The sequence below is a fragment of the Neolamprologus multifasciatus genome, chromosome 3 (genome assembly GCF_963576455.1).
Source record: "Neolamprologus multifasciatus chromosome 3, fNeoMul1.2, whole genome shotgun sequence".
Taxonomy (NCBI): Eukaryota; Metazoa; Chordata; class Actinopteri; order Cichliformes; family Cichlidae; genus Neolamprologus; species Neolamprologus multifasciatus.
This window is the reverse complement of record NC_140441.1, coordinates 11,096,234-11,119,402: the sequence shown is the minus strand read 5'-3', so window position 1 is coordinate 11,119,402 and position 23,169 is coordinate 11,096,234. Positions and strand designations below refer to the sequence as shown.

Genomic DNA, 23,169 nt, shown 5'->3' with positions numbered 1-23,169 from the left:
AATTACTTAGTTACTTAGTTACTTAGTTACTTTTTAAAAACATGATTTACAATCTGAATAGGTGATAAAGTGATAGATCTTTCAGCCCAATTCTACTTTTTCTACATAATCCATCATACAAAATGTAATCAAATGGAAAAGTCTCTTTTTAAAACTTGTTTTGTTAGTTTTAATCTTTTAACTTTATGCATGAAGCAAAATTTTAATTATATGCAACATTATCTGACTGGAAGAAATTAGTTTAACATTTAAACCTATTTTCTGCACATTCCAGCACATACATACATATATATATATATATATATTTATTTATTTATTTATTTTTTGTGTTTACACTCACTCTTTCAGATGCAAGTAAAACACAGCAGAAAATAAATAAAGTCAAAGACTAGTGGTCCTTTTGCTCTATTTTCACCTGTAAAGCAGGAGTAGAGTAGGCGGAGGTTTATCCTGGTGCAGGTGTGCCGCAGCGGTCAGTGGAAGGATACCGCAGTTTCTCTGTGAGTTTCCCATTACGTCGTAGCTACTCGGTGCTTGTTTGGAAGTTTAGGGGTTTTTTCGCTGTAAAAAGAAGTTTTCTTCCCACGCACAGCGGACACTAATGTTTTTGTCACTTTTTACGGAATCAAACTCAAAGTAAGGTCAGTACTTCCACGCTTTAAACGCTGCACGCTCATACTCTCTCCGCACTCGATATATGATCCATTGTTTATCTGCCTACAGCTGTTGTCACTAACGTCGCACTTGCTTACATCACTGTCATGAGACATTCTCGCAAGAAAATCACGGTTTTAGTAACGCAGTAACGCAGCGTTCCTACGGGAAAGTAACGGTAATCTAATTACTGTTTTTGCAATAGTAATCCCTTACTTTACTCGTTACTTGAAAAAAGTAATCGGATTACAGTAACGCGTTACAAGTAACGCGTTACTGCCCATCTCTGTATATGACAATAAAGCTTGTGAATGATGTCAGCTATGGATCTTTGTTTTGATTAATCACATGATGCGATGACCTCTGCCCTTTACTCAGCCTTCCTTCTGCATGTGTTCTGGGTTGCTGGTGGGTGGAGCGAGACCCATCACTCCCAGATTGAAACAGCCTTGCTGGGTGCCGGGAGTAGCAGACAGAGCCACAAACTGCCAGTCTCATTAGGTCTATGACTCAGTATTTTCTAGTTCTGGACATTGTGCTGTTCGTTTTAAAAAAATATTATAATTCTTAGGTTCCTGGTTATTCATTTGCCAAGTTTAAAGTGTGTTTCTGTTAGCCTTCTGTTCTTAGTGACCTTAGTTGTCTAATCTTCTCCTATATTTAGTCAGTCTTGTCCCCGTGTTTACTCTCGTCTCCCCAGTTTCTTTGTCCAGCTTGTGTGTCAGAGTCTCTGTCAGTGTGTTTCCAGTCTTATTTTGATTGTCTCTTGTCCTGTATGCACTTTGTTCAGGTTCGCTTCCCCTTTGTCGTTATGTCTGATTTGTGTCTCCTGTGTTTCCACTTTTCCCATCCTGTCGTTATCGTGTATATATTTAAGTCCTCAGTCTCCCTCTGCTTGTTGCTGCATTTTTCATGTTCTCTCGTTTATGCCAAGTCACGAGTTCCTTTCTTACAAGAGTCCTTGTTTCTAGTTTCTTCTTTTGTTTGCTTCTTTTAGTGTTTCTTTGTACCTTATTTTTTAGTTCCGTTTCACAGCAAATAGAGCTGTTGCTTAAGTTATTTACTTCCTCCTCTGAGTCCTGTGTTCGGGTCCTACCCTTGCCTGCCACACTGACAAACTTGACACCAGTGAGCTTTGATCTGTTGAAAGGCGCATCTAGTGGTCATACTGGAACACATCGTGAGTGATGTTTCCTGGGTTCTATGGGTGTTTCGGGCCTCTCAACATTACACGTCCTTACCTTGACGATCCAGCCCTGTCCCAGCAGCTTTACCCAATCACCACCACTTGTAACCCACAGCCAACTGGCAGCTGTCTCTTCTGCTCCTGTTGCAGTCCTGGTCAATCAATCAATCAATCAAAGCTTTATTCGCCACATGCAGGTTGCCCTGCAGTGAAATAGGACACCCCCCCCCCCCCCCCGACCTTACACACACAACACAGACATTACATGGGGAAAAAAGTCGGAGATCGGTAGCGTTACAGAGAAACACTGAAATATACACTACAGTGGGAAAGTACAAGAGGAAAAAAAGAGACCTCTACTCATGCTGTGCTTCCATGGTAGGACAGCATGGGAACAGGAAACAAAAAAACTCATCTGCACAAAAAGCACGTAAATGTCCACAGCACAACTTTGTGAAAGACATGACAAGCCACAGGATTGGGTGGGGGGTGAGGAGTAATCCGAAGCGAACACAGCAGCCGCCCTGCACAGCGCTACCATTCCAGCGCGGTACACAGACCCGCCGTGTTCCCCCACAAGAAACAAGCATCAAAGGCGTTTGGAAAGGCAGGGCTATACTTTTGTATGGTCCCCTCAGAACACCAGACTGAGCTTTACTGCTGGGCTTTGGGGATCAACTAGCCAACAGGATGGGGCCAACCGTACTTCCACCTGTCCTTTATGAGCCTGGGCCAGCTTCCTTTTAAAAGCTTCCTCCGCAAGAGCTTCCCAAAGTTGTTTTGAGGCCTGTGACAAAATTACTATATTTGGTTACAAACATATAACTGTAATGAAAATTATTTGCTTGCCCTGATTAACCGTTATCTCACTTCACATTAGTCCTGTGATGTGAGTCGGGCTGTAAGCGCTCTATTAACATTAATGCACTGACAAAGTGCAATGAGCAAGTTTTTCATTGCAAAATAAATGAGCAGGAAAACAAAAATACAATAATTAGTAAACAGTCCAACAGAAGATTCATGATATAAAAAGGTCAACGTCCCTGAAGCAGCAACAGCTGAAGCTGATGCTAAGGATGGTCTGAACTTGAAAGGTGAAACTGAAGGTTAAGGTTTGTGGAATGTGCTCCAACTTGGAAAAAATATTACCATCAACACTAGAAAACCTCCTCCACCTAGGTAACGGTTTTATAGAGACAGCCATAAGTCATACACAGGGCTGCTCCACCGAGTCATGATGGATAATAACTGCTGAACGAGGTTCACTTAGGGACAAACAAAAAGAAAAACCCAAAACAAACACTGAATTTAAATGAATTTATAGAAAAGGTTACATTTTTTTTTTATCTCTTATTCAGCCCACAGAAAGTTGCTCGGATTTCGGTTAAACTAAAGAACAGTTTCTCCTGTTTGTCTGACTGAGTGTTGAGTTAAAGTGAGAAACAAAGTGTGTTTTTGTGTGACTTTACCATTCAGCTCAAGTTCGGACACATCTTCATCTCAAGGAGCAGAACAATGAGTCCGCTGATAACATGTACACATTCCACTTTATTTCTACAGAAGTCTGGTGACGCCGCAGCGTTACACTACACTGCAAATATGTGTTTACATGTTACCTGCAGGCCTGTGCACTTCACTCTGCTGCTGCAGAAGAACTATTCCTCGAGGCCACTTTAAAACATCACAATAAAGTCTGGCTGCTTGGAGGCAAAATATATAGAAATGGCATATGGCTCAAGACTTTTACACAGCAACAGAGGGTGACAGATATCAGAGGTTTTTAATCACGCAGAGAAACAGTGAAGGGGACAAAGTTGTTCAATGTAAAAGATCCTCCTCATGCACTGTTTCTAGATTCTATCAGTGGCCACGCCCCCTTGAAGGTTAAATCGTCTGTCATCGAGGAAGTTAAAAGTTTTTCAAGGCTGAAGGAGGAGAGATGTCTGCTGGTACATCTTCGTCTCTCTGCTGCGGTTTGCTGTCTGCCTTCGTCCTGCTGGTCTCTGCAGGTGAGTCTGAGCAGGGTCTGGAACAAGTGTGTTTGCAACTGTTAGGCTGCAGGAGTGAATATGCGATAACACTGCTGTTTTATATTTTCCTGTCTTTTGAAAATGCCTGTCAGTCTGTGTTCATGGATACTTTAAAACTTGTGCTAAAAGTTAAGAAAAAAAAACTATTTTATAACGCGAGAGGAAGTTCAGGTTTGCAGAGTGAGGCATCTACACAAAAAATAAATAAATAAAATTTTTAAAAAGTTGTAAATGATGTTTTGAATTAATATTTTATAGCTTATGTATTATTTATTTATAACAAAGTATTTTTTGTAATATTTAGGAGAATATAAATGGCAACATAATTTTTGTAAAGGTAAGTTTTTGTTTCTTGATTTTTGTTTCTCCATCCTGTCATGTGTAAATTCCTCAGCTGTGTTCCCTGTTTGATTCCACTTCCCTCATTATCTTCTGTGTATTTATGTCAAAGTCTCCCTCTGTTCCATGTTGCGTCGTCCCTCAGTGTTGTGTGTGTTTCCCAGTGATTTCCCTGTGCCTCCTTGTGAGTTAGCTTTAGTTCATCCCAGTGTAGTTTTGTATCGCCCTTTTCCTTTCTGTTAATAAAGCCGTGCTTTGAGTTCATGCACGTGTGGAGGAAAACCTTTTTCTTTTAGATTCTTCCTCTGATTGGCTGCTGGAGAAGTGAACAGTTGTACTTTGATCCCTTTAACCTCTCTGCTCTGTGTTGCTGCTCTTTCAGTCCAGAGAAACATCACGGTTGAGCCCGGACAGAACGTCACTCTGCCATGTCGAGCTCCAAACAACACCTCGTCCATCTGCGTAGCAGAGTGGAGCAGAGCTGACCTCGGGACAGATTATGTCCTTTTTTACAGAGAGAAGCGAATTGATCCAGACAACCAGCATCCATCCTTTGTGAACCGGGTAGATCTGCAGAATGGGGAGATCAAAGATGGAGACGTGTCTTTGATTCTGAAGCATGTGACGGCTAACGACACTGGAATGTACCATTGTCGTGTCGTTAAATGCCGTCAACGGCAGAGTCTTAATATTCCCACTCCCCCCATCAGCAGCATCCAGCTGACTGTTGTTGATCCTTCAAGTGAGTGAGTAGAGTTCAGTATGTGTGTGATCAGAGGTGAAGCTGCTTCCTGGTTGTTGATCAGACTTTGTAGAAAGCAGCTGGGTCTACTGTACTATAAGGAAAGTTGAACTTACCCAGTATACTGTCTGTTGAAACATCTACCCAGGTTTTATCAGTTCAGCTGAGAGCGAGGGGGTGTACGGGATGGGGTTGGCACTGATCACAAGCTGGGATCAGCGTACTGATTTCTATCTTGTAAAGAAAATATTGAAAATCTTGCAGCGACAGTAAACCCACTCAGCAACAGAGTGATGTTGTTTTATATGGTAAGTTTTGGATGTCCAGTTTTGGTCCACTGAAGGGGCTGTTGTGGATGTCTGTTCAATGTCAAACTTTGATTCATTATAGGCTCTGCTGTAGGATGTTTTCTGTGTGAAGGAATGCAGAGTTATCAGATGGCGTGTGCTCATGAACTAAAACAAAATTCTACTCGACAAAGACTGTCGAGTAGCTAGTCCAGTTCATACATACACACTTCAGAGCAGCCTACCAATCACAGGAACATTCACTTCCTCTTACAAAGTTTTTCACAATAAAATAGGATACTTAAAAAAAATATTAGCCATGTATAATGGAAGTGCTCTTTTAAACTTATTAACACATTGTGCTCCTTTAAAAAAATTGCAAAAAAATTCTAAATACTTTAACCATTTTTATTTTACATTTTAACAAAGATTTCAACATTTTTAATGTTTAAACACATTTTTTTTAGAAATGACAGTTTTGTAATCTAGTTACAAGCAACTACGTTAATTAAGTAAAAAATAAAAAAAATTAAGTAAAAAAAACAGTTAAAGAAAAACAGGAACATGTGAAATAAAAATAAAATAATAACCTAACACATAACAAAATAATAGGCTAACACATAATAAATTATATTTGTTTTTTAAATAATCCTTAGTAATATGCATTTTGTTGATAACAACAATGTTTGGATGTCGTGTAGATGTCTAAACTCGTTCATGGGTCAACGGACCCAAAATAGACATGATCTGCAAATAGTACAGGCCTCAGGTCTGTGATCACATACCTGACACCTCACACCTGTTTCTTACCTCCAGGTCTAAAAGAAAGCGTCAGCAATGGAGGAAGCATGATTGCATGTGTTGGACTTATAGCTGGTCTGTTAGTTTCTGCTGTGCTTCTAGTTGGTGAGTTTTGATCTGCAGAAAACATAAACAACACCTGCCTGGAGCTGAAATGTCTTGGAATTAAAAAAAAAATGTTTATCTTTAATTTTCCAGCTGAACTCTGAGTCAACACTGTTGTCATCCAGGATTTTAAAGATTCCAATGAATGTCAAACCCACTTGTCGTCATGCTCATCAACCAGCAGGGGGTGATGTGATAATAGAAAATTCAGTGATAGCAAATGTGGAATTTTTGTGTTTTTTATTTCAGAGAAGCAACACGTTTTGATAATATTCAAGTTAGCAGCACTGATCCTGAGTTCAAACCTGAGCAGGACCCTCCCACCAGTGCAAACAAATGTTAATTTACTGTAACTTTTAACCCTTGACCTTTATTTGTTGAACTACAAAAGTCCAGCCTATTGTTCATTATTCTCTGCAATGTCACGAGCCATTAAAAATCAGATGAAAAGTTTTGCAGTAACATGTGTCCTACATTTATTTTGTATTTTTTATTTGTAACATTTCATTTTTACTGTGTACTGAAAACAACATATAATATGAATATAATGCATAATGCTGTGAGAAGTCTTTTTTTGTCAGAATGTTTAATCTGATTTAGACTTTGATCTAAACACTGGATTCATCAAAAAAGTGAGTACTGAAGGAAAAAACACAATTACAGCTTATCACTGTCTGACAGAAAAAGGTTTATAAATCTGGCTTCTTATCATGTTTGTGTAGTGTGCTTGGCTCTAAGTCACCATTCAGACATGAATCTGTGATTAAAGACAATCCCAGGAAGCTCTTATTGCAGAGTGAAGAGTACAACTGCCTAACTGGAGGGTTGTCACAGTTGTCACATGGCTGTTATTGCACAGTGATTACCAACAACACGTAAATGTAAATTTATAATACATGAGGTTATAAAGACAGACACAGGCCTGCAGTAATGAGTTATAACACATTTTTATTTATTTAAATAATACCTTCTGCTCAGAGCTCTCCTCTCTGTGTGGTTTTATTTCCTGTGATTTCAGTTTCAGTCTGTTTCAGTTAAACAGACTGAGCCCTGGTACTAACATGACTTTAAAGTTGTTACTCTGAAGATACTCTGAACTTCTTTCTGTACACAGATCTGTGTCTGTAACTGAGGTTGACCTTTGCCACCAGAGGGAGAAACACTCATTTAATCCTGTTGTTAGAGGTGTTTTAACATTTGTATCTTTTATTCATTTAACCAGCAGAAACTGAAACTAACTACAGAAACTGACTACAGCTCAAGCCCAGACATGACTGTGCCTGTAGGCACCAGTGAAATGTGCACTTTTATTTCTAATGAAGTCATATCACTTTAATTTCCCCGCAGGCATTTGGATCAGTTAGTCTTCCTTCTTTTAATGTACAGTAGGCCATGTAAACCCTGTTCATTTTGCTAGTTAACCAGTTAACCTGATATGGGCAAATAATCCCCTAAACCATCTCAGCATGGGTTATATTGTAAAGATCTACTCAAAAAATCAGACGTGCCTGATGATGTTTTGTCTCCAGATTATTAAACTGTCACTGTTTAGGATTTGAGAAAGCACAAAAAAATGATTTTGAATGTTTGTTTTTTTTTAAATCACATTTTGGGGGCAAAACTGTACATGATAGATTATTTTATTAGTACTTTCTGGACATCACTGAATGGGCTTAGGTCAGTTATATTTTGGAAAGCAGCTGAATTGTTATTTCTCAATGCAGGGTAGTGTAATAAATCCTAACATATGCTCATTGATGTTCCTGTCATGGTCCTGGGTCATTGTGACCCAACAGTTTAAGTGTCCTGCGTTTTCTGTCATATTTTGCATTATGTTGAGGTTTCCTAGGATATTCTGTTCAGTATTGTTTATTAGATTTCTCCTCTGTGTCTCCCTCTGTGCGACTGTGTATATGGTGATGTGAGTTATTGTGCTTTGCTCCTCTTTCAATCGTGTTTTCTCGCTCTCTGCTGTCTCTGTGTACTGTCTGTGTTATGTTTAAGATCCATGTCTTGGTGTCAGCATTTTCAGTTTCGTGTCCTCCCCACTCTGTCATGTGTAATTGTCCTCAGCTGTGTTCCCCGTGTGCTTCCACTTGTATTTATGATATATGTAAAACGGGAGCAAAACTGAGTCCTCAGTCAAGCCCACATTCCTAGTTACTTTTGTTATTTCACTGTTATTTAACTTTCATGCTCAGACATGCATCTCTCCTGCCTTTCCACTAACTGATTTTCCACTGCACACACACCCTCAACCTCAAATCAAACAAAGGCTGTTAAAAGCAGTTACCTGATATCTACAGTTTCAGATTTTGTTCCTGAAAACATCAGCATCCTTGGATTTTTAACAGCTGGAGTTTGAACTGGATAAAGGAGAAAATGACTGCGGCGAGTGAGTCGCTCTGCTGTACTCTGCTGCTTTTTGTCTGTGTGTTTGCAGGTAAGTACAAAATAACGGCAGTTCACTTATAACACTTTTAACACACTACCACTAATAACTATTGATTGACTGATTGATTGTGTTTAAGTAGGAAGTAAGAGGCTTGGTGGAAATTTGAAAACAAGTAACAGATTCTGTGAACCCGATGTTTACTGAGCATCGAGTGAACATATGGTTACATTGTAACCTTTGTTCTCTGAGTGAGAGACTCTATTTCCACGCCGTTACATTCTATATGTACGGGGTATGACCTTGGTCGTGGGATGTGGATATTTCTTTAAGACACTCTTACACTCCACAGCTTACATATAAAAAACAGCTGTGCAAACACTGGTGATAGTTTGATCAGGATGCATCTCCAAGCGGCCTGAAGAGAGAAAGAGTCTCTCACTCAGAGAGCCAAGGTTACAATGTAACTGTACGTTCTCTATCATATCGAGACTATCTCTCCACTCCATCACATATTCTATATGTACAGGGTAACTATGTAAGACAGACACCCTGCGAGGAGACAGTGCACTCGAATCACAGAGTGAAAGTACCAATGAACTATTTACAAATATACATATATAGACGCCACCTCGGTCAGGGCTTCACCAGACACAAAGGCCGAGCAGGGGGGCGGAGGCATCAGTCTGCCAGACGCAAGACTAGCCTGAGCAAGTCCCGTAGGACGCAAGGATTGTAATTGAGTGGCTACTTCAGGTCAGCCTGCCACTGCTGCGGAGTGGATGGCCAAGTAAGGGACACGGGATGGCCGAGGTAGAGATGCAGCCCCAGTTCTGTCCCCAGAGCCAAGCAGCCGACCCACGACATCCAAAGACTGGGGATGGGCTGGTGGCTTAGTCCACTAAGAGTGAAGGGCCCAAGTGGGGCTGTGATCCAAAGGTCCATCAGCAGGAAAAAAGAAAAAAAAAAACCTGTAGGCCAATGATCTCTTTCTGATCTCACTCTGATTGGCTGCCTTAGAAGAGAAAATGTCAGTCTCTCTGCTCTGTGTTGTTTCCTCTTTCAGATGAGAAAATCATCACAGCTGAGTCTGGACAGGACGTCATTCTGCCATGTCGAGCTCCAAACAACAACATCATAGTTGTAGAGTGGAGCAGACCTGATCTAAATGAAGAATATGTCCTTTTGCGCCGGGATGGGCACTTTGATACCACCAAGCAGCATCCATCATTCAAGAACCGGGTGGATCTGCAGGACAGACAGATGAAGGATGGAGACGCGTCTCTGATTCTTAAAGATGTGACGACTGATGACACTGGAACATACGAGTGTCGCATCAGGGAGTCAAAGAGCAGAGGTATTCTCGAAGGTGCCCCCAGCAACATCATCTCCCTGAGTGTTGTTGATCCTCCAGGTGAGTGAGTAGAGTTGAGTGTGTGTGTGATCAGAGGTGAAGCTGCTTCCTGGTTGTTGATGTTTGTTTCTAAAGATGTTGTTGATGAGACTTTGTAGAAAGCAGCTGGTCTGAGTGATGTGATCAGAGTGCAGTAGATAATGTCTGACAGCAGTTTGAAGAGCAAATGGATTCTGTTCTGTTCTTCACTCATCACCTACCTGACAGCTGACACCTCACACCTGTTTCTCACCTGCAGGTCAGCTCGGAAGGGTCAGCGTGGGAGAGAAGATAAATGCTCCATTTGGACTCATAGTCGCTCATTCAATTTCTGCTGTGCTTCTTGTTGGTGGGTTTTGACCCACAGAAAACATGAAGACAAGCAGACTCACCTGAACCAGCATGTCTGAAATTTCTCTGATGTTTGTCTTCCTTTGTTTTTGTTTTCAGTTTTCAGCTTTATTTGTCAAATGCACGTTACCACAGGTTCAACACTGCAATGAAATGTGTCAGATGAGCATAAGACAAGTCTTTGAGCAGTATAATCAGTGTTGGGGAGTAACTGAATACATGTACCGCCGTTACGTATTTAAAATACAAAATATGAGTAACTGTATTCCGTTACAGTTACCGTTTAAAAAGGTGGTATTTAGAATACAGTTACTTTGTTGAAATAAATGGATTACACGGCGGTACTTCCCTGTTTCATATTGTGGCGGGTCAGGACTGTTTGGGTTTTGTTTGACAGCTACGTTCTGTAGTTCCAGGTGGCAGCGTTACGGTTGCCATGGTTACAGGGTGACGCTCTCTCTCTCTCTGCGTGTTTCCTGGGTGAGAGAGGCCTTGTTGTTGTTGTTGTGCTAAGCTAATAGGCAGAATGCTACAGGTATAGCTCTAAAGAATGTAGCATCATGGGCAGTGTAGTCCGTGCTGCAGGGAGAATGGACTGCCATACACGTTATGTGTCTGTGAGCGAGGGAGGGAGAAAAAGGAAAAGTACGAGCTGTCATCGAGCAAAAACGGGAGCTGGAAGCATGTAAATATAATAATAACCACTGCAGCCAAGAAGAGAGCCTGACGAGCCCAGTTGTAAGTAAGCTATTAAGACTCGACTGTACACCGTGTTCGTGTTTTCCTCCAAAAACAATAAGTTCTGTTGGAGCAGCCTTTCAACGCCTCTCTCTGTCTCTTGCTAGCAAAGTTGACCCAGACAACAAAGTAAAGCTAGTTTTCGGCTACGAGCCCGACACGAACTCGCCGTATTAGCCAGAGGTCCCTTTACTACGGTTCGGAGCCGCGGACCTTCAGTAACAGTAATAAACCACAGCAATAGTACATTCATGTAGTTGTAAAAAGCATGATAATATATTAAGTAATCCAAAGTATTCAGAATACGTTACTCTCATTGAGTAACGTAACGGAATACGTTACAGAATACATTTTGGGGCATGTATTCTGTATTCTGTAATGGAATACATTTTAAAAGTAACCTTCCCAACACTGAGTATAATACAATACACACTAATAATAATATTGAGTATAATACACTAACACTATAGGTTAAATAAATGTATAAATATAAAAGAAAATTTTAAGCACTAAAATTGCAGTTCTAGACATAAGAAGGAAAATAGAAATGTAACTGTTGGCATGTATTGAGGTTGGTGGGGGGTTCAACGTAATTGCAAGTGGAAGTGAGCTGCAGTAGAAATTTTTAGAGCAGTACGAGATTTAAGGTGGCAATTAGTATAATAGTTTACCCTAATGTTCATTACTCTGTGTTTTGTGACAAGCCTTAAGGTAACCTGTGTGCCACATTTTTATTTGTAGCATTTTATTTTTATTGCGTACTAAAAACAACAGTTAAATAGATTGAATAATGCTGTGAGAAGCCTTGGATTTTTTTCTTCATATTTCATCTGACATTAGTTTTGTTTTGAAGGCCTGGGCTTGGTTTCATCCTGATAAAAAAGTTCTTCTTATTCTGTTTTTGTTTGTTTGTTTTGTTTTTTCCCCCTTCCATTAATCATGTAATCAAGCTCACTTCTCTCCAGGTTGTACAAAAAAGAAACTGGATAAGACCCCTCTGAACTAAGAACAGACATTAAAGCATGTCATAACATAAGGCCCACAGGCCGGAATCACCCGAGTAATGACTCCACTCCTGAACGTCTTTGACAAATGTGAATGACAGGACAGATTTTTAGACTTACCTGTTTTTGCTTTTTTAAACAAGTTTTACAGTTTCTGTGTTGATAAAAAGCTTCTGCATTGCCATTCATACTACACCAAAGAGAAGTCCCTGTTTTTCCCACCAACCCAAGTGGATCAGATGAGTGAAACTCCACTTTTTGTTAGCATAAATAAGTTTCACTATACATTTAATCCCTGATAGATCTTAAAATAAAAAAGAGGTTTCCAACACAAATCTGTAAAAAAAACAACTCCCAAAAGTTGATTCTGTTCATCTGGACATAGCATTTTCAGTAGACTTCTTCAGTCTCAGCTGACTGCAGATTTCCCCAGTCTTATAAACAGTACATTTGCACAATGACTGAAACCAGCCAACTGATCCTTCAGTGGAAGGTCAGTTCCTTCATCATAATTATGCAAATTCTAATGGCCATTGATCAATAACCATAAATAAAATTTAATTGAATTTAAATGTAAATACATAATAGCCATCCATCCATCCATTCTCTTCCGCTTATCCTTGTCAGGGTCACGGGGGGGCTTGTCATAGCTTGAAAGTCGGATCAGGGCACCAGTCTATAGCAGAGACAAACAAGCTTTTGCACTAACATTCACAGCTGTTTGCCAATTATATTCACCGATTAAACTAATCCCACGAACTGCACGTCTCTGGAAAGTGGCAGGTTGTCATTTATCACCAGTTGATGGCAGGAAGTTTCAACTGTTATCATTAACTGATTTTTTTTAACAAAAGTGCATGAAGGACGAGAGACAACATGGGATTGTTCAGACATTGTTCAGCTCTCACCCCAAATGCCTCCCTGTGTCATGATCCTGGGTCTTTTGACCCAGCGTTTTAAGTTTGAGTTTATTTTGTTCATTAGGTTATCTAAGTTCATTTGTTTATTAGATTCCCCTTGTGTATCCAACCCCTGTTAAGTCTCCCTTGTCCTTCATGTGCTTCATGTCTGTGTTTCTTATGTTGTCATGTTTGCGTTTCATTGTTTCCCATTTTATTTTGAAAGAGGTCCTGTGTTCCTGCATTTTGTTTTACTTTTCCCCTGTGGCGTTGTTATGTTCATGTTGTGTCTACTGAGCCTTTCTGTTCCATGTTTCAGGTCCCTATGTTCTGTCTTCCCAGTCTGTTAACTGTACATGTCTTGAGTTCAGTCAGTGTGTTTCCTGTTTTACTTTCACAGTCTGTCCTATGTTAATGTTTCTAGTTTTGCTTCCCTTGTCTCGTCCTGCCTAATTACTCCCAGCTGTGCTTTCCTCCTGTGGCTCATTCCCCCTCGTTATCCCTCAGTGTATTTAAGCCCCATGTTTCTCTTTGTCAGTGTTGCGTCCTCCCTCATAGCTGTGTGATTTTTCCTTGTGCTTTAGTTTTCCCAGTTTAGTTTTGTATTGTTTTTCGTGTCCCACTCCACGCCAGCAATAAAGCTGTGTTTTTTGAGTTTACTTTTTGTCTCTGCGAGTTTGGGTCCTACTCTTGCCTGCACACAGCCGTATTGTGGCACCCTGGAATATATAAAATTTTAAATGTATGCTAATGGAAGTTGGCTTATGTGTAATTTTGCTCCTCAGCTTGTATAGTATTTAGAGTATTTTATATATTGCATGGTTTTAATGTGAAAGTTGCCCCTAACCTCCTCCCACATACCAGTCTATACATTTCTGAAGTTTCCACACTGGCTGATGTTCCTACTGTGTCTGCGGCTGCAGATACTATTTGTTTTTGTTCTTTATCTGTTCCAAAGGCAGATGCATGTTGATTAGCCACAATAGCGCACATTTTCCATCAGACAGCTTCATGAAAAAAACCACAAAAGGAAGAAGTGAAAGCAAAGTTTCCCCTGCATAGAAAGCCGGAGCTCTTCAGGATGCTAAATGCAAAGCATGAGGTTTGCTGAGACAAAGCTGACTGAAAGGTCAAGATTATAAAGTTTTATTTGATTTTTTTTTACTACCTTTTACAAAATGTATTGACGTGAAAAATTTGTCTTGTATTATGAGTGTTATGAACCGGCTTATGAAGGTAAGTGGATTAAAAACGAACACACACAGAAAATTAAGAAGAAAATGCCCTCTGGTTTGATTGGCAGAGCCGGGGAAGACCAGATGGACCACATGGATGGACTGGTGGATTACTTCACTGTGGAGTAGATGACATTTGGCTCTGGCTGAAACTCTGAACACACACAAAAAACAGAAAGAGGTCAACAACTGGAGAAAAATAACCAGGTCTGCAGAAAAGCTCTCTTAAAATTATATTTATGTCCAGTTATTTTACCAAAACATAACAAAAATTTTAATTGTCATCATAACGAAAAGTTACCAGACCAACCACAGTTAAAATAATATAGTGGTCCTCTTTATGTGGCCGGGTTTGCATTAAACCAGCACTTTAAATTCTAAACTCAGTGGACCCTGAACAGTTTCCCACAAGTGAAACTCAGTGCTTCCTTTTTCCAGATGCATGTATGTATGTATGGGTTTAACTGTTTAATTAAGTTTCTTTACACTGACAGAAAGTTGAGTTTCACTGCTCCACGATAATCACATGACTATTTTTGGCCCACAATGTAAAATGAGTTTGATACCAGTGACCGGCAGAGAACGGCTGCTCTGACCTCCACCCTGTGTCTGACCCTAGCTGACCACTGCACACAACAGGAGCCACAGACAGAGGAGACAAAGCAGAGTCACCATACCTCTCTTTGACCTGTTTCCCGTGTCTTTTATGATGATTTCCGCATAATTGACATCTTCTGTTCTCACTGTTGAATGACCTGCAGCTGAATCAGTCTCTGCACAATAAAAAAAACAAAACACAAAAGGACCTCAGTGCAGTGATAGCAGCGCCGCTGGTATAAAAGCTGCAGGAAACATTAAGAAGACAACGGTCAGATCATTCATACCCTGTTTTAGTGTGTTGGTAGAAAAAAGGACACTGAATTAAACAAAAACATGCAAACACAGGGATTCCTTTGAATCAGGGAATGGCTATATGAGCTGGTCAGGATGTCAAGATGTTACACGAAGTACAAAATGGTCGTGTCCAAATTCATGGGCTGGATCCTCCTGAGGACCCGGCCTTCGCGGTCTACGTGGGCCGGGTCCTCAGAAGGACGGGTAGGCCGGAAGTAAACGGCTGTGAAATTGGACGGTCTAACCTTCTGATCTGCGTCACCGCTGTCTCTGTGGAGTTTAATGAACTCAGCCGTCTGCTCCTTGCTATCTAAAATATAACAGGACACTGGCGTAAATTCTCGACTGTCTCATACTTCTGTTTAATGTTTAGTCAGCTGTGTAAAAACCAGTGTTGGGACTAACGCGTTATTAAGTAACGCGTTACAGTAACTACGTTATTATTGTGGTAACGAGCACGGTAACTAGTTATTATGCCAAAATCAGGAACGCGTTAGTCGTTACTGGGATTTAGATAGGGTCGTTACTCGTTACTTCGTGTGGTGGCTATCGCGGAGCTTCCACAGATTCAGTAACATTAGCAAGTGGTGGAGGCAGCAGGTGGATGAGGGAAAGGGGACGCAGGAGGAAGAGAGAGCCGAGGCGGCCGCCAGTCCAAGTGTGAACTGAACTTCAGGTAAGAAGTTATGACCTGCAGGCTATCCGAGTCAGATATAAACCAAGTTTAGGTGGAGTTTATTTTCGTTATTCTGACTTTTTCCGTACTGCGTACTAGCTAGCATGACGGAGTTTCTATACAGCTGGGTGGGTGCTATGAAGTTAATGATGTTGAACTTTATAAGTTCATAAGTTATTAGAGTTGCCAACCGTCCCGTCTGGTATTCAGAGAAAATATTACGCGTTTCTTACTGAGGTGAAAAGGAACAGTTTGTCCAGTAATTCAGCTACAATGAAAAAGGCACAAAGCTGGAGTTATTCTGTGTCTTTGCTGCACAGCTGCCTCTTCTTCTTTCATTCTCTCCCCTCCCTCTCCTGTTTCTACTTCAATCATGAAAACTGATCAGTGATCAGCTGATCGGCTCTCTTGTTTGTTTATCGCCCACTTTGCGCCAGAAAGAAGAAACCAGCCAATGTCACGCTAAACAACAGCAGCACGTTTAAGCTTGATCAGCTGTTGTTAGAATTTATTTAATATTAATTTCTAGTATCAGCTGATGTTTGCTGGAGCCACAGCTGCAAAAAAGCTGCTGGTCATGATGTCGGTTTGGTTATCTGGTGAGAGGGAAACATGAAGATGAAACCAGGAGATGTCCTTACTGAATCATCAGAGCTGAACAGGTGATGGAGAAACAGGTTTACCTTTTAGGAGACATGAATGAGTTGAAGGGAAGTTATGAACTGTTTCTGAGAGACAGATAAACCCAGGATCCTTTTTATGTAGCTGACAGCTGGTAACTGTGCAGGGGCAGGTCTAGGTTTGCCAGGGGGGCCAGGTAGGGCATTAACAGGGAGAGGGGGGCACAAGGAAATACTTTTCTTTCTTATTCTCATTTAAAATGTCTTGCTTTTAAAAAAAAATATCTGAATCTTACAACAAAGGATTGATAGATTGGTGCATATATACCATCAGAACAGTGAACATCACTGTCACAACAGTGTTTTTTTTCATTCAAAGGCTTTATGATTTTTCCTATAATGGCCAGTCTCTAGTCAAAACGCCCGGGCCGATTTTTTGTCCCAGTCCAGCCCTGTATGCAGCTCATCTGCAGTCTGGTGTTACCTACATCTTCCTATTCAGAAGGCAGAATTTCCGAGTTCTGAGTACAATCAAAGCACCACGACTGCAGTTTTTGTGTTGGATGTAAAAGGCGCACATGATGCTGTGACGTAGGCTAGAATCATGGCAGCGGTCAATGACGGTCCAGGCGTGGGATTTCTCTCGTGGAAATATGCACATTATCTTTTCCTTTCTATTGGTAGGTGGCACAGTGCACTTGTGGCAAGTAAGCAAGCTAGAAGACTGGCAAAGTTATGGAAGCAACACATTAATAAGAGAATTCTGAGTAAAACCAAAGTTACTTTCCCTAGTAACTAGTTACTTTGAAAGTAACGAGTAACTTGAAGTAACTGAGTTACTTTTGATAGAAGTAACTAGTAATGTAACTAAGTTACTATTTTAAAGTAACTTACCCAACACTGGTAAAAACCAAGTTTACACAGCTACTTTCTCGCCTGAAAATATGTTAAAAGTTTATTTTGTGACCCAGAAAGATTAGTAAGAGTAATTTTAAAACTTAGTAGCAGCCGCCATTGTTGGAAACTGGAGTTTGGTTGGGCCGCGCTATGAATTCTGGGATATGATAGGCCACGAAGGACACACCCGACCCATCCTTCAAATTCGCGGAAAAGGAGGACGCATTTGTCGGCTGCATTCGGAGGAGTCTACAAATTTGGACAGCCTTCGGCGCGTCGCTGTGACGTAATCGGTCTACAAATGCGGCCTCAGGAGGATGCAGCCCATGAATTTGGACACGACCAATGAAACCTACAAATAAAATACGTGGTGAACAAAAGGCTGATTAAAGCATGGGCAGATCCGTGGAGGAGGAACTTAAAGGGTATAAAGTGATAGATCCAAGTTTGATCTATCACTTTATTAGCACCATTTTTTTTTTTTGAGGTTTTAACAAAACAGGGATGTAACCAATGCAGGATTGGAAATATTTAAGGAAGTGGATTCTGTGAAGTGTTGTTTGATGAAACGTTTTTAACGGGTTGGTTAAAACTGAAGTCCACAAAGACACCATTGGTGCATGAAAAAGTACCTGTGCTCCATCTGATTGGCTGCTCTTGACAGTCTGACCTTATGATGTCACAGTATGTGGTTATCTGATGTCGAGTTTCTTTCTTACAAGCTGAAATGCAGCAAACTGTAAACAATAATAACGGACTTTAAAAAACAAACTTTTAAACATTTCTAAAATGTTTTTGAAATTTGAAATGAATTATTCTTTTTCTCACCTGGTTTATTGTAAACATACTTTCTCACCAGCAGAACCATTAAGAACAGCATAAGCGCAAGGCAGACTGACCCAGCGGACAACAACACGCACATCAGAAGATGAAAAGAGGTGGGGTCAGCTGTGGGCGGAGGCGTCGCAGTTGGTGTCTTTGTAACTGTCTCATTCAAACCTGCAGAAACACAGACAGGTGAGTGTGTCACCTGTGACAGTGATCCAGCTGGATGGAGACTCTCCATGACCGCTGATGTCACACTTGTAGAGGCCTTCATCAGACCTGGAAACATGCTGGATGGTCATGTGACCTGTAGGCTGCTTCCTGATGAGGGAGCCATCTTTATAGAAAGCAGCTGGGAGGTTGGAGGGAGTGGTCTTTGTTTTACAGAGCAGAGTGACGTCATTTCCCTCCATCACAGGGAGGACAGGACTCTGCAGGATCACTGATCCACCTCAACAGAAGTCAAGCTTGGGAGGGTTTCACCATTCTGTGAAAGACTGTGGGGGCAGATCCGGATTGGAATCTTTGCTGAGCCAATTTTGGTCCTCAGGCCTCATGTTTGACAATGATGATTAGATGTTATCGTCTCTGACTTTTGAGTCATGGTCACCTGTTGCTGGAAAATGTGCACCTGGCTAAAAGAGGAACTGTGTAATTTTTTAAACGCCCTCACAGTCTTGGGATTAGTTTTAACCCTTTTTTTAAAGGTGTTACAGCTGTTCACACCCCTGTCAGCCTCTCTTTAGCTTCCTGTCACAGCACGATGGTCTCAAATAAGCATAGATGAAATGCCTCACTTTGTACCTATGACACATATCTTTACAAAAATACAACTTCCATCATATCTTAGGTTTAAACCAGTGATTTTCCTTTAAATTATGAGTCCTTCTTTACAGAGCTTTGCAATTTCACATGCAAGGTCGGGTAGGGAAGTGCAACACTTGGACCCGATTACACGATTGTTTGTGTATCCCTTCTTGGTGAAAGCAATGCCCTTTGTTACAACCATCCCTGTTCTCCACTAATAGGATTTGTTTTAGAATTTACATCATCTCAATAAAAACATTGAGAACTTGTTGAGACATTTCTGCATACAAGAGTCAAGACTGAAAACTACGATTGGATGCTGTTGGGGTTGAGGCTTTCAGTCAGCACTGCATCGTGGGAATCATGGCACAGCCTCGGGAACACTTCTTAAAGCCATCAGCTCATCGCTGCAGCCATCTGAAATTTAGACACCAGCTGCTGCATCACGGTAATCTGACTTAGCGGAAATAGTAGAAATTCAATTCCTTGGTAGAATTACAGCATCTGGCAAAATTGCTCATTTGTGTCGACCCATCCAACCATGAAGTTACATCCTGCGACACCTCACATCTGTTTCCTCCTCGTGCTTATTGGAAAGTGCAACAGAAAGTTCTCTCAGAGAAAACTCACAAAACTTTATTATAATAACGAAATGAAAATGTGGAGGACAAGTCGCTGTTACCGAAACAGCTATGCCTTTAAGAAGCTACAAAAAAATCCAATATTATTTACAACCTCCATGCTACGGTCCACATGTCAGTGTAGTGAAATCATTCAGCCCATTAAATCTCTGAACCTGTGCTGCAAAGTATGTTCAGCAAACCCAGGATGTGGTTATAGTCTTTTACTCAGTGCGTTTTTCCTGCCCTTTATTTTCAAGCAGGATTTATTCTGGGGGCTGTTTTCAGTATTTTAAACATTTTCTTATCAGAATACTTTATTGATCCGGGGAAATTATTTGGTTACAGTGTTACAAACAGGAGCCGCGGTAACCAAATCCGCCCTGAAACAAGTTATGTTTGAGGTGAGAGATCAACAAGACCTTCCCTCACAGAAAAAAGGGTTTTCAAAGAGAGCATTAGCAAGAAATACAGACCCACAGGAACAACGTTATTCCTGCATATTTGATCTTTTGGCTGAATTTTCGGCTTCATCTTAAACCTTGGTCATTGTGTGAAAACACAAGAAAAAATAAGAATTCTTGCACAAACATGTGCAGAACTCCATCTTTGTGGTGTTTCTGATTCTGACGGAAATCAAGCACAGACGACGCTGCCTTCAGATTATTGAAATACAATGAAAAGCAGCTCCTAGCTTCCTAGTGTCTCGACTTTTCTCTCCTGAGAATAAGTGCTGATTCTCCTTATAAATAGTCCGACTGATAAGGAGCATCAGTGAAACAAAGCAAACAGCATGAACGCACACAGAGCTCACCTTGCAAAGAAGAGGCCATGGAGCCGATGAGGAAGCAGGAGAAGATCCACATTTCTGCAAGAGACACTGCTGAGGCTGCGATCTGTGTCTGCATGATGGAGGATGAGCTCATGGTTTGCTTTCGCAAACTCCCAGTGCTCACATTTGATGTCAGTTAGAGGAAGTGGTTGTGTGCAAGGAGCCAACACCTCTTTGATTCAGTAGACTCACACACAGACTTAAGATCAGCTGTTTTCTACCCCGAGTGAACAATCAGGAGCTTTTATCTTGGTTCCTTGGTTCCTTTAGCACCTTCAGTGACTCTGCAGTGCTCTGTCTGCTCCTTTACAGGATACACTACTCCTTACACCTCTTACACCCCAACTCTTTGGGGTGGCTGTAGCTCAGGGTGGGTCACCTACTCACTGGAAGGTTGGTGGTTTGATTCTAGTCTGCATGCAAATATCATTAGGCAAGATATTAACCCCATGTTGCCCTCCGATGCATCCATCAGAGCGTGAATGCGCGTGAATGTTAGATAGAAGCACTAAAGACCTTAGATAAAGTGCTTGTGTTCAGTGTTGGGAAGGTTACTTTTAAAATGTATTCCATTACAGAATACAGAATACATGCCCCAAAATGTATTCTGTAACGTATTCCGTTACGTTACTCAATGAGAGTAACGTATTCTGAATACTTTGGATTACTTAATATATTATCATGCTGTTTACAACTACATGAATGTACTATTGCTGTGATTTATTACTGTTACTGAAGGTCCGCGGCTCCGAACCGTAGTAAAGGGACCTCTGGCTAATACGGTGGGTTCTGTGTCGAGCTCGTAGCCGAAAACTAGCTTTACTTTGTTGTCTGGGTCAACTTTGCTTGTGAGAGACAGAGAGAGGCGTTGAAAGGCTGCTCCAACGGAACTTATTGTTTTTGGAGGAAAACACGAACACGGTGTACAGTCGAGTCTTAATAGCTTACTTACAACTGGGCTCGTCAGGCTCTCTTCTTGGCTGCAGTGGTTATTATTATATTTACATGCTTCCAGCTCCCGTTTCTGCTCGATGACAGCTCGTACTTTTCCTTTTTCTCCCTCCCTCGCTCACAGACACATAACGTGTATGGCAGTCCATTCTCCCTGCAGCACGGACTACACTGCCTATGATGCTACATTCTTTAGAGCTATACCTGTAGCATTCTGCCTATTAGCTTAGCACAACAACAACAAAAAGGCCTCTCTCACCCAGGAAACACGCACAGAGAGAGCGTCACCCTGTAACCATGGCAACCGTAACGCTGGCACCTGGAACAACAGAACGTAGCTGTCAAACAAAACCCAAACAGTCCTGACCCGCCACAATATGAAACAGGGAAGTACCGCCGTGTAATCCATTTATTTCAACAAAGTAACTGTATTCTAAATACCACCTTTTTAAACGGTAACTGTAACGGAATACAGTTACTCATATTTTGTATTTTAAATACGTAACGGCGGTACATGTATTCCATTACTCCCCAACACTGCTTGTGTGATTGGGTGAATGCACGAGTTGTATAAAGTGCTCTGAGTGCTCAGTGAGAGTAGAAAAGTGCTCTATAAGAACCAATCCATTTAGACCTTTACGTCTCCTGTACTGGCACCTACAGACTTCTTTTAATGACGCTTACATGTTTAATATCGCGTTACTACCTGAGTAGTCACAGGAACTAACTGCTATGGTGAATTTAACTCTGCTTTGACCAGTTTCACCCCTCCAATTGCCACCTTTAAGTCGCTTACACTCACAAACACTCTTCTAGTGTTTTGAACACTTTTTGACACTTTCCAATGGCTTCTAAGAGTGCAAAAGTGAACAAAAAGGAGGACGCTAGCTTAACACTGGGGGCTATCACCATGCTGCTCCAGCAGCACCAAGATGAGTTAACATCTGAATTTAAACCCTCATTTAACGCCCTCGAATCAAAACTGGACCAACTGCAACAAGCCCTATAGGAACAGGCCGAGAGAGTTTTGTCCTTGGAGCTTGTAACTGAAGACCTGAGCCAACGAGTCACTGAAAGCATGTGTGCCACTCTTTGCGAAGATAACAGCCAGCTAAAGAACAAAGTCACCATCCCGGAGAGCTGTAGTAGGCGTCAGAACATCCGCGTCCTCCCTGAAGACACTGGAAGTGGGCGCACCACTCACTTTTCTAACATTCTCTGTGAGTTATTTGGCAAGAAATTGCCTAGAAATACTTAAATCTCCACCGGAGCTCGATAAAGCATACCGCTACCTCAGGGCGCAGGGAACTAACCCTCTCATCCTCTGGAAAGAACCCAAACGTACATGCAGCAAGCCAAGGGGGATGTTAATGCACCTCTGTAAGCCATTTTCTGCTAGTGCAAGAACACAGTACAGACATGTAAAGAGTTTTGATTGTGAAAGGCATGGACGAGAAGAACCCCTTTTGTCAAAAGCGTAGGTTTTCTCTGCCTTCTTCACTGAAGGCAGGAAGGTGGGCAGCAAGACCTGGGGGAGTGAGGGAGGACAGAGGTTCATTCAGGAAACAAAACTAGATTATAGATGGCAGATAGTTGGTGTCATGAACCACAGCCTCTGTTCAAAGATGGTCGCTCACAGTGGACATAGATGGCTTCTTTGACTCGTCTTTCAAACCATCTGTCTTCTCTGTCCAAGATATGTACATTGGCATCCTCGAAAAACGCACGGCAACACATAGAAGAGCCCCCTCCACAGGGCAAGACTCGGCTGTCCATCTGCATCTAAAGGACAAAGGTCACTCTTTCGAGGACTGAAGTTTCTCGGATGACAGGTGAAACGTCTTCAAGCAACTTAAAGAAGTCCAGACGCTTTTCTTTCCAAGCTCCTTAG

General features: G+C 41.4%; 2 protein-coding genes across 3 annotated transcripts; one reads left to right on the top strand and one right to left on the bottom strand.

Annotated features, from left to right (window-relative positions):
* Positions 1–3,707: 3,707 nt before the first annotated feature.
* LOC146521581 (hepatitis A virus cellular receptor 2-like) lies at positions 3,708–6,354 on the top strand. Of its 2 annotated transcripts, none has more exons than XM_085155347.1 (4): positions 3,708–3,849; positions 4,592–4,955; positions 6,055–6,144; positions 6,238–6,354. In XM_085155347.1, the coding sequence occupies exons 1-4, from the start codon at positions 3,780–3,782 to the stop codon at positions 6,239–6,241; spliced, it is 528 nt and encodes a 175-aa protein (XP_085011473.1). In that variant the 5' UTR covers positions 3,708–3,779; the 3' UTR covers positions 6,242–6,354. The 2 variants fall into 2 exon arrangements, with proteins under 2 accessions (XP_085011473.1, XP_085011472.1); XM_085155346.1 differs by having other exon boundaries at positions 3,720–3,849; positions 4,592–4,951.
* A 5,811-nt stretch (positions 6,355–12,165) lies between these two features.
* LOC146521580 (uncharacterized) lies at positions 12,166–22,764 on the bottom strand. The gene is made up of 5 exons (XM_085155353.1): positions 20,310–22,764; positions 18,072–18,242; positions 17,876–17,980; positions 14,834–14,929; positions 12,166–14,310 (listed from the first exon to the last, which is right to left on the bottom strand). The coding sequence occupies exons 1-5, from the start codon at positions 20,419–20,421 to the stop codon at positions 14,267–14,269; spliced, it is 528 nt and encodes a 175-aa protein (XP_085011479.1). The 5' UTR covers positions 20,422–22,764; the 3' UTR covers positions 12,166–14,266.
* Between the last annotated feature and the right edge of the window lie 405 nt (positions 22,765–23,169).